This window comes from Eleutherodactylus coqui, chromosome 11 (genome assembly GCF_035609145.1).
Source record: "Eleutherodactylus coqui strain aEleCoq1 chromosome 11, aEleCoq1.hap1, whole genome shotgun sequence".
In the NCBI taxonomy this organism is placed as follows: Eukaryota; Metazoa; Chordata; class Amphibia; order Anura; family Eleutherodactylidae; genus Eleutherodactylus; species Eleutherodactylus coqui.
Genome location: NC_089847.1, coordinates 96,200,935 through 96,212,965, shown reverse-complemented (window position 1 = coordinate 96,212,965; position 12,031 = coordinate 96,200,935). Strand labels below are relative to the sequence as shown.

General features: G+C 44.8%; 1 protein-coding gene across 2 annotated transcripts in view; it reads left to right on the top strand.

The window, feature by feature from the left end:
• The window catches only part of LOC136582236 (serine/threonine-protein kinase BRSK2), a 158,194-nt gene that overhangs the window by 58,616 nt on the left and 87,547 nt on the right, over window positions 1-12,031 (top strand). For both annotated transcript variants that reach the window (XM_066583117.1, XM_066583116.1), the window contains exon 2: window positions 9,821-9,915. In XM_066583117.1, the coding sequence (XP_066439214.1) occupies window positions 9,821-9,915 (95 nt within the window). The remainder of the gene's footprint in view (window positions 1-9,820; window positions 9,916-12,031) is intronic.

Below are 12,031 nucleotides of genomic sequence, written 5' to 3'. Positions count from 1 at the left end.
GGCAGAGGTGAGCGGCGGTTTGCGGGGGAGAGAAGGGGGAAGGGGAGAGAGAGATTTCCCCCCTGCCGCCACACCCGAATCTTTTCGGACTAGCCGGCAGTTACTCAAAAATGCTGATGCTCGCTTGAGTAATCTCCTTAAAGGGGTTGTCCCGCGGCAGCAAGTGGGTCTATACACTTCTGTATGGCCATAATAATGCACTTTGTAATGTACATTGTGCATTAATTATGAGCCATACAGAAGTTATAAAAAGTTTTATACTTACCTGCTCCGTTGCTGGCGTCCTCGTTCCCATGGAGCCGACTAATTTTCGCCCTCCGATGGCCAAATTAGCCGCGCTTGCGCAGTCCGGGTCTTCTGCAGTCTTCTATGGGGCCGCTCATGTAGAATGCCGGCTCCGTGTAGCTCCGCCCCGTCACGTGCCGATTCCAGCCAATCAGGAGGCTGGAATCGGCAATGGACCGCACAGAAGCCCTGCGGTCCACGGAGACAGAGGATCCCGGCGGCCATCTTCAGCAGGTAAGTATGAAGACGCCGGACCGCCGGGATTCAGGTAAGCGCTGTGCGGGTTGCTTTTTTAACCCCTGCATCGGGGTTGTCTCGCGCCGAACGGGGGGGGGGGTTAAAAAAAAAAAAAAAAACCGTTTCGGCGCGGGACAACCCCTTTAACCGAGCATGCTCGCTCATCTCTAGTAACCACAGAAGGTGTTCTTCATTGTTGGAAAGAGCCAAAAATTGCTAGGTGCAAGGTCAAGTGCGTAGAGAATATGAGGAGCCACTTCAAAGTTGTTGTCATGAAGACACCCCTGAATAAGGGCTGCCTGGTGAGCAGAAGCATTGACTTGATGGAAGGCCACATGTGCAGCCCTTTCCGGTCGTTTTTCTGCAAGTCAGTGTTAGACTCTTTGTACAAGCCTTGTAACAATGACTTGAAATTGAAAGCCAAGCCAGAATCCATACACAGACAGCTGTTTGCCCCTTATCAGGTATGAGGATCAAACACTCTGAAACAGCTGTATGTGTATGGTATTCTGGCTTGCCTTTAAATTCCCAGTCATTGTTACAAGGCTTGTATAAATAGTCTAACATTGACTTGCAGGGAAAACTGCCTTCCAATAGGTGGCACTGCAGAGGTATTGTTCCATCTCCCTTATTTGCATATTACCCAGAGGAGCAGGGATGGCTTTATAAGTCTCCTCACTCACTCACCTTCTAGGTGCTCTCCCTAAGAAGAGAAGATAGTGTTTCAGGATTGAAAAACAGCATCCATGTCTCATCCATTGTGACAACTTACAGAATGAAGGCACTATTCAAGCTATCATCACGTGTCAAGATCGCCTAACGCACATCCAGCCTTGTAATTCTCAGTCAACATTTGCGGAATCCATCTGGAGGAAGTTATCTTCACTTTGCAGACAATCTCTTCCACAGTCCTCCATAACCATATGCTTCACTCATGCAATCATGTTGTTGGACTGGCTGGTGAGTGGGCAAGGCTCGCACTGGGATGCACCTCCTATAGAGGGGTTGCTTTTCATTGTGATCCTGCCTGTGATGGCAATGAGATGACTAATGGGAAGTTTTTTTTTTCTTGACAGAACAGGAAGTGTTGCAGGAGTTTTTAAAAATATTTTTAAAATTCTAGATCATGGCATAAAAAAGTCACCAAAAGTTTTTAAAAATATGTTTTTCAGATGATACATTCGCTTTACGTCGGGGCTTTATATAACTCTTTTGCTTGTTAACAAAAAGTAGTAAATCTCAAGTTTTGTTTTATAATTTCCTATTATGAGCCAAAGGCAGGTAATCTAATAATGTGCTTGCTACTTGATATGAGAAGACCACTTTTTAACACGTCCTTGGCAAGGCTCATTATTGGCTGTGCGAGTCCTGGCAGTTTCTTGTAATGAGATAGTGTTAGCTGTCTAGCTGTGAGCATATGTTCCTTTAATAGGACGGGCAGGTATTCAGGGCTTTGGCTCTTGCTTTGGCACGAGGTAGGGGGCCCAGCGTCTCTGTAGTTGCCATGTTATACACCATCACCTCAGCTGTCCCCTTTTGAGCGTGTGCTGGTTCTTACATCTTCACAGCTGTGGGGACAAGACAGGCGGTTGTAGGGGACATCGTCTGAGTGCCAAGAACGTAATTTCTCTTTCATCTGGAGGAGAGAACATCACACACCGAGTGATCAGCATTTTCTTCTGCATTAACCCCCAATGCTTTCAGATAATGACATCGCAGGGCTGGCCTATAATTTGCAGGGCAGAAAACCAGACCTTGATTAGTATAAGAGAAGGTCTAAAAGAAGAGGTCAATGATCTTCTGACCTTCTTCACAGCCTTGTATGTCCTAATATAGTATAACTACCATCTGGTCTCTCTTTCTGAGGATTCTCTTGTATGAATTATTGAGGACTTCTATAGAACCAATATACTCTATACATTTTCTGTTGGATGGACCATATATATAGAAGTACTGTATATATGAACTGGTAGACTCTCTGCCTTCTCTCTCGTGTGTTTCTTATTTGTACTTCCAGTACCTGTAACTTAACATCTACTGTGTTTCCCTGAAAATAAGACCCTGCCTTATATTAATTTTTGCCCCCAAAAAAGAATAGGTCTTATTTTCGGGGGAGGTGTTATTATACTTGCTTAGCAGGCTCCGGCCACATCCCTCCTGCTACTCTCCACCGCTCTGACGTGCTTCCCGCAGTCCTCAGCAGCTCATACAACATCACTTCCTGCTTACAGGGTTTAGAAATCCCGCCTCCAGGAAGCGATGGCTGTGATTGGTCCTTCGACCGCTGCTTAGCCAGTCAATGCAGCGCTGGATGAACCAATGCGATGGCTATGATTGGTTTATCCAGCGCTGCATTGATTCGCTTAGCAGGAGTCGAAGGACCAATCACAGCCATTGCTTTCTGGAAGTGGGATTTATGAATCCCATAAGCAGGAAGTGATGTTGTATGAGCGGCTGACGACTGTGAGAACTGCACTGAACCTCTATAGAGCAGCGGGAGGGACCTGGGCTAAGCCTGCTATGCAACGTTTTCCTTTTTTTTAAAATGCAGTGTAACTAAGGCTTATTTTTGGGGTAGAGCTTATATTACAAGCCTCACAAAAAATTAGGCTAGGTCTTATTTTTGGGGAAACAGTATGTGATGGATATTGATGCCTTGGTCTTTCTCCACCTCCTGCTCCCACAGTGACCATTTGTACTGTTTTAGATTTCAATCTATCTTCTCCTAAGACCATCGTCATCCTCTCTTCACCTTCTCACTACCAAGTCCTTCTTGGATCATGTCTTTTTCTGCTTTCCCCGCACCTTCCACCTTTTTCTCTCCCTGTTTCTCTTCCTTGTTCAATTTCCATGGCCTACTTTCTCTTTACTCCTTTCCCAGGAGCACTTTCTGTCCTGCCGCCTGTGACTAACTTCAAAGAGTGCGATATGGGACCCCCTCCCACACACAGCTTCCGCCACTCCCTCCAGCCCCCAACCAACACCATCCCCGGAGTCTTCATTATGAGAAATCATGCCAATTAGTGCTACCATAACTTTATTTCTCGTGCCTGGGGGAGCGTGTGTATGCTGCATAGGGTGTAAATTTTTATATATATATATTTATAATATAACTCCCTGTTGCACTAAAGTAACAGGAATTGTCGGTTCTTATCCTCAAAGGTTTGTAAGAGACCATTCTTTACATTTATTTTTCCATTGAAGCAAATCAGAATTACCTTGGTTAACCCATTGGTCATTTAGGCCTCCTTCCCACGAACGGATTTCCGCCGCGTAATTCGCGGCGAAAATCCGCTGCGTTGCACGCAGCTATTAGGTTCTATTGAACCTAATAGCTCCATGCTCACGATGCGTAATTCCACCGCGGAATTACGCACCGCGATTTCTCCCGTCCTCACCCGCAGCATGCTCTATTTTCTGCGGGTGAGGACGGGCTGTACGCACTGACGGCTTCCATTGCAGTCAATGGAAGCCGTCCATTCACGCTATCTCCCGCTGTAACCAGCGGGAGATAGCGTGAAAAAACGCTTTCCCGCCCACCGCCGAGCGTCATATGACGCCAAATGACGCGGTCCGGCCGCGTCACGTGACACGGCTGGTGACGCGAGAGCGGTGGGCGGTGACGAGCGGTGACGAGCGGTGACGCGGCGGTGGTGGGCGGGGAAGCGATTTCACGCTATCTCCCGCAGGTAAGTATAGGGGCTCTGGGGGGCGCCGTGACGGGCTTCACAGCGGAATATTACGCTGCGGAGCCCGTCACGCTCGTGGGAAGGAGGCCTTAGACAGATATTCACTGAGATGCTGAAACTACATTCCGACCTGTATATAATAATTTAGATGTTTAATATGTTATAATAGCCAAGACTGTTTAGGACAAGTCCATTTCTCACTCGTGACCTGAGGTGAAGTAATGCCTGCAGCTGCTAGCTTCATGATACCAAACTGTGATTACTTTCTCTCATATTTACCCTTGTGAGTTCAGAATAGAATATATTAGGGCAGTAGAGTTGGAGTCACTTTTGGGTGGAGTTACAGTTGGTGTAAATCTAGTGACTCCAACTCCAACTTCAAAATAGAAAATATTAATTATATACTATATTAAAGGGTCACTGCACTTTGAACAAACTTCTTGTGCTTATGTGATAGGCAATGTGATAAGTAGCAAAAATACAAGTCCCTTTATTTACCTAAAATGGCATTTTTGCGCTGAAAAATCAATCTAAAGTGCTAGCCACAAGGGGATTCACTTCCTTCTAACTTGCTGTCCACTGCCTGTTGTCATGTGAAGTCCCTCTCTAGTAACAGAGACACCTAGATGGATTACAGGAAGTGGTGGTGAGGGTATATTTGCTTCTGCTGTCTGAAGTCTATGTGGAAGAGAAAAGGGGGATGCATAGAGGTTCACACACAGATGCTGCTGCTGCTAATAGTAAGTGTTTATATAAGACAGATGGATGTGGATTCACCTTGACACACACCAGTTTGCCTTTGGACTATCTGAGGTGGCAGCACATAGGGAACCCTGGTTTTCACTCTTGACCCCTCCAAGGGGAAAACAGTCTTTGCTGTGCAGTCCCCAAGCCATCACTCACACATATAGTCCCAGTTGTGTGGCTGCTGATGCTGCACATGGTCAAAGTACGATACCTGATGGTGCGATCAGGTGCATAACTGGTAAACTAACAGAAGTCAGGACTGGAAGCAAACTAGCAGTAGCAACGTCCGGGCAGATGGTAGTTAGGGCAGGGAGCACAGAAATCAGAATGGTCAGGAATCAAGCAGGGGTCAGAATTAGAACAAACACAAGCAATGGCTGATGAGACTGATTGGTTAGGTATCCTCCATGTGGAGAAGTTACCTAATATAATCAAAGGTGGAACATGTTAGGTGGGAGACCAAATTACGGAACACACACTGGCCTTTAAGGAAGGGAGTGGGAGTGCATGTGAGCATTATGTGCAGATGAATGGGAGCCAGATGATGACAAAATGTGGCGTTCAGTGTGTGGCAGCACCCAACTGCATCCACAGGAGCAGGTGAACAGGGCGAGCAGCAACGGCATGCTGTGACAGTCTACTGTCTCAGAGCTACTGAATTTATATCTACACTGCTCAGTACTGCTGTATAATGTCCTATTACTTATGAGAGTATGCTACAGAGTGATAGAAAAGGAGAGATCCTGCTCTCTTTTGTGTGCAGTGTGCGGGAGACATAATAGCAGCTGGTCGCCAAACACTAGCTCAGGGGCAACTGCAAATTAGAAATAGAGTTTGCAGAAGGGAGAACTGGCGAAAAATACTATATAATAGTCATATAATGGCCAGAAATAGACTTGTACACTTAGGGTAGCTGATTCTGCGAGTATGTTTTAAGCCTGATGTTACCATTTACTACAGTAAATGCATTGCTAATTGTTATATGTGAGCCATTTACAATGGAGCCGGAGTTGGAATTGGAAGTTGACTTACTGGCTTAAATATTTTATGATCACCTCTGGCGGGTGACTGTGTGTCAACTAGTATTTTTCAGATACAACAGCAGATCAATCAGATATTCACTTCAGCTGTTATTTAGATGCCTACATGTAATGGCTTATTGATAAGATAAAGTCTAGTATGCCAGTGATGTTACCCTTCAAGTTCAAGTCCAGTATGCAGGACATAGGCCTGGCAGATTCTTCTTCTCAAAGCCAAGGCTTGCTATTGCCTTCTGTTGCATGACTCCTATTTAGAAGGAACCTGGCACCACCACCTCACCCCTGGGCAGCAGGGAATGAAAAACCATCTAATGCCCTCTCCTTTCCTAATGAGCCCATGTACCTCTGCAATTAGGTTCAAAAGTTATCCTGTGCTCTATAGAGGCCAAAATGGTCACCAAAGCGCCCTAGGATTTACAAATGGCGACAAGAATTTACTATCTTTTCGCCATTTGCAGAAAAAAAAAGTTATTTAATTCTTGCATCTAGCCAACATTCCATGCATCTACTAGAACTGTCCCTGACACAAACTGTGCACATGTACGATCCAAAGCATCTGCAAGTCTCACCAGTGACCAGTCCGGTCATTGTGTCATTACAGTATAGCATCCGCAATGAGAGGCTGGAGAGAAGTAATTGTTATCTCCACTATCCTGGAGACCCGACCTTGCTAGTCAGGTATACACGGAATAACCAAGCTGAGACGGCAACAAAGGCTGGAGTGTGCTGCTAATTTTGAATTAGGAACCGGGCAGAGAACGCGTGTGGGGGGGGAGATTTATGTAGATAATCAGCAGCACTGTGTGTCTTCTCCAATAGGTTTACACTGATTGGCAATAAGTCATATTCTTCTCTGGGTGCACGGAAGTACAAAGTGTCTACGATGTGGTCACCGTGTGACTTCTGTACCTCTCTAATCAGTTTATCCTGAGGGTAGAGTGACACTGATGTGACTGCAACACGGTCGTTGCGGTTTTTTAATTGATTAAGTGGCCACTTGATTTTGCTGGAAAACGACAGTTTCACCCACAAACCGCTACTGATTGTAATGGCTGCACAGTTTTGCGGGTGAAACTGCTGTTTTTCAACAAAAACATTCGGCCACTTAATCAATTTAACATCCACAGTGGCCGCATGCCAACGCAGTTTTTGGCCGCATCGAGGATGCATCAGTGCTGCTCCATGTGTCTCTACTTTGATGAGTTCTCAAGTTCCGTGAATTTCTAGTGAAGTAGACTCCATGCCGGTTACTAAAATATCCCATACCATAGAATATGATACTTAGAGACCCCTTGAGAACATCTTCCTACTGAAAATACATGAGTCTCATACACTGTCCTATACCATATGCTGTATGATGGAGCAAAACCCAACGAGTTTCATCTTTAGTCTGTGAGCTGTAGAAAGTTAGTCATACACATGAAAGCTGGATCCCATGGCTTCCTCTCGGAGGGCTTCGACAGACCAACAGCAAATATACTCGCCGCAATGGAGCATATGTGCGCAAGAACAAGGTTTGGAGATGGCAGTATTCAGACTGTTACGCGCATCTGCACATAGTACGGCAATTTTTGCGCTCGCAATGCCAGTTCACACGCACTTATTACTCCCTTAGAATGACTATTAAATGCCTAATAACGACAGCTGTCTTCTTTTCCCTGTGTTTTCCGCAGGGTCACACTCTTCCCCTTGAATTTTTTGAACCTGCCATAGACTTCTATAGCAGCTTGCTGCATAAAACACAGAAAGATAGGGCAGGTCCTATCTTTTCTTGCGATCAGGAATTGCACGCAAGAAACACACTCATGAGAAGAAACCCATTGAAATCAATGGGCTCTATTCGGCCGTTGCAGATGACCATATGCGCAATAGTCATACTCACTCAATCAAACGCTACACGCTCAATCATCCCATGTGATTGTAGGTTCTGTATGAATGTAGTCACATAGTCATACTCACTCAATCAAACGCTACACACTCAATCAACCCATGTGACTTTAGTTTCTGTATGAATGCAGTCCCATCATCATACTCATCCAACGAAATGCTACACGCTCAATCAACCCATGTGATTGAAGGCTTTATATGAATGTAGTCATATAGTTATATAGTCATACTCACCCAATCAAACGCTACACGCTCAATCAACCCATGTGATTGTAGGTTCTGTATGAATGCAGTCCCATAATGAGCCTCACCCAATCAAACGCTACACGCTCAATCACCCTACGTGATTGTAGGTTTTGTATGAATGCAGTCACATAGTCATACTCACGCAATCAAATGCTACACGCTCAATCAACCCATGTGATTGTAGGTTTTGTATGAATGTAGTCTCACGGTCATACTCACCCAATCAAACTCTACATGCTAGGTTCTCTCTGTATGAATGCAGTCCCATCATCATACTCACCCAATGAAACCCTACACGCTCAATCAACCCTTGTGATTGTAGGTTCTGTATGAATGTAGTCACATGGTCATACTCACCCAATCAAACCCTACATGCTAGGTTCTGTCTGTATGAATGCAGTCCCATAGTTATACTCACCCGATCAAACCCTACAATCTCAATCAACCCATGTCATTGTAGGTTCTGTATGAATGTAGTCACTTAGTCATACTCACCCCATGTGACTATGAGTTTAAAATTTCAGCATGTTGGCTTTTATTAAGATGATTGAGTGAAAGTTTGTTGTCAATGTTTATGTAGTTATTTTGTTTTTAACCATAATTTCAGGAGACTTTTTATTTTATGTTTTTAATGTTCATATATGTATTTAAGGCTGCTTTCACATCTGCTGCGGGGGTTCAATGAAGGGAGCAGGAAAGGGGAATCCCCTGGCCAAATGGATCCGTCTTATGATGTAATCAAATAGCACCAAACGGACCCCATTGACTTTAATGGGGTCCGTTTGGCTTCCGCTCAGCTGCCCAGCATTATACCAAAAGGAAAAGCTGCCGGATCTGTGATGGAACCTCGGAACGGAGGTTCTAGCACTAATGTGAACCCGCCCTAAGACTAATATAGCTTACACATCCCTATGCTCCAGAAAAAGTCTTTTGATGGAACTCTAGGCTGGTCTACTTGTGGCGTGGGGTCTGCTGCAGGGTTTGTACATGAATGACTTCTTTCTTCTGCTTTTGTAAGCACGATCATTAAAGACATCCTGAACTGATCTTGAATGGTATTGCACTGTTCTTAGGTTCTTTCAAGTATTGTGGATGCCTTTCTTTGTTTTTGTGTCCTGTGGAATAATTGGACACATTTTTTCGAAGTGTTTTCTATGGGTTGTAAGGAGGGGAAGACCTTTACATCAACAGATTTGTCTTTGACATATTTACGTTGAGCGGTGAGGTATATTTGCATACATAGGAAATACAGTCCATCAAGAGAAAGATGATGTCATCAGCTCGGCAGCTCGTGGATAACTGTGACTTTTCTTGGCCAGACGACACTTCTTTGCTAATTTGCTAATTTGGAACCTAACTGTGGAGGCACATGGCCTCATTAGAAAAAAAAGAAGGCTAGGAGTGATTGATTTTTCATCCCCTGCTGGTCAGTAATGTCAGTTTCAGGGGTGATTTGGTGGTGACAAGTTCAGAAAAGTTGAAAGCACTCTGTTTGCCACTGCAACCTTTACATTGACTTCTACGGAGAAAGTTCCACTATTTGGTTCACACAAGTTGAGACATGACATCTTCTTGCACCATGTGGGACATCTACCCCTCAATTGTTTTTTAAACGTCGGCTCTCTTTAAGCTATCCAATTATTATAATGTTCATTTTGTAATTATGTATATTTTTGTCTTTACTTACAGGTTTGGTGAAACTTGGGATCCACTGTGTCACGTGTCAAAAGGTCGCTATCAAAATTGTCAACCGGGAGAAGCTTAGTGAGTCTGTGTTAATGAAGGTAATTTCTGAAAGACATGAAATAAGATTATTGTATGCAGCTGTAAGTTTACCTCACTCCAGGCCAGGGGCGTAACTATAGAGGGTGCAGGGGATGCGGTTGCACCCGGGCCCAGGAGCCTTGAGGGGCCCCCTAAGGCCTCTCTTATCCATATTGGGAGCCCAGTACTATGAATAAAGCATTTTAGTTGGGGGCCCCGTTCCAGGTTTTGCATTGGGGCCCAGGAGCTTCAAGTTCCGCCTCTGCTCCAGGCTGTAGAATTACATCATGATTCTACAATTATAGAATGATACGCCATCAGCGGGGCCGGTTTTAGGCAAAGTGTGGCCCAGGGCAAAATTAAAAGCTGGGCTCCAAAGACTAAAATATATTACCAGTACTGCAATCATATTCAGTCAATGCAGGTAGCGGCACGCAGAGCACTGCAGAGCTGAACTCCACTACTTCCAGGGGTAATCCTAGAGTTATAGGGAACTTCTCCCAAGGCACCCTGTATGTTCCCACCTCAACATACATAAATTTATAGTTAGCAAATAATGCCACTATAGAAGGCCTAAATAATACCGCTATACAAGAGCGAAATTATGCCACTACAAGGCCCAAATAATGCAACCATATACCATTACCACTACCATTACCTCTATACAGTGAGTAATATTATCAGCACATAAGGGGGGCAGAAGAAAGGGAAAAGCAGCTTAAAGGATTGAAATTAAAACATAACTGATATTGGAGTATAAATAATAATCTTTACTTATATGGCGCCAACATATTCCGCAGCGCTTACAAGACGGGGGAACAGAAACAAAACCACGGTTACATGTAGTTATCAGTTGATGGAAACAATAGGGGTGAGGGTCCTGCTCCAACGAGCTTACATACTACAAATAGTGGGGGGATACAGAAGGTAAAGGGGCTGGAGATGTGCCCGGTATGGCGAGGTGGAGAGTGAGGGATGCTATACACATAGACAATGGTCAGACATAAGCCACGTGATGGCAGGAGAGGTATGACTGCAGGGGACAGTTGATTGCAGTCAGTAGGACAGGGAGCATGTTATCAGGCGGCCTAAAGAGTTTGTTTAGGGGATGTGATATTCCTCCCTGAGGCCTCACTCACACGGGCGTTTTGACGCATACATTTTTGAACGCATCAGTTATGTGTTCAAAAATTTGCGTGACCGAAGTGGACTTCACAGTGGAAAAAACGCTGTTTATTTACTCAAAAAGAGCGCTGGCTGTGACAGCTGCAGCAGGGGATTCCTTGGAAACCCATGTGGTCAATGGGGTCAGTGGCAGCTGTGGCGACCTCACTGACATACAGAGAACATCGCGCTCCTTTGCTACAGCTGTGGCAGAGGATTTCTTCATGTCCGTAGGGAGTCCCATTGTCACTAGACACTGTCCTATGTGGCCTGCACTAGTTAGGGTCTGGCTGTAATTTCCACTTCTGCAGTGCCTATAGCTTCAGTGGTGTGTGCAATGTGAAAGTCTATATGATGTGGGGCTTTATGTCAGGTGCATTACTGCAATTTCTTGCCTTGAAAGGTCCTGTTTAGTCCGTAGACATTAGTCACTCCACTTTGTCAAAGCAAGGGTTAGGGCCTATTCGGATTTCCCATCCATGTACTGTCCATGTATTTCATAGACATCATATGGACCCCTTATAGCCCCTTATTGCCTACTAGCTGATACACCCAGCTTCGGGACAGGTGTTTACCTGTTGTTCACATTGAAAATTTTACAAAGTCATGTTTACTTCAGAGGAACCGAGGAATAAAATATGTATACACATAGAGGAGCGTTAGATTCTCATCAGACTGCATATACCGATGTCTCTCTGCAGAATGTGCCACCCCCCCCCCCCCCCTCTCCTCACTTTCTACCTTTAAAGGTAAGGCCCCTTTTGTTCAAATTTAACCCCTGACTGGAGTTTGCAGCCCCTTCTTAGCCTTAAAGGCATGCTTCATCCTTGCAGTCAATGGCCACTTCCTTATGGACATTTACAGCCTTTCAGTATATGCACACAGAGGAGCAGTAGTTTCTCCTCAGTATATACACATAGAGGTCTGTTAGATTCTCCTCAGTATATACACATAGAGGTGAGGTAGATTCTC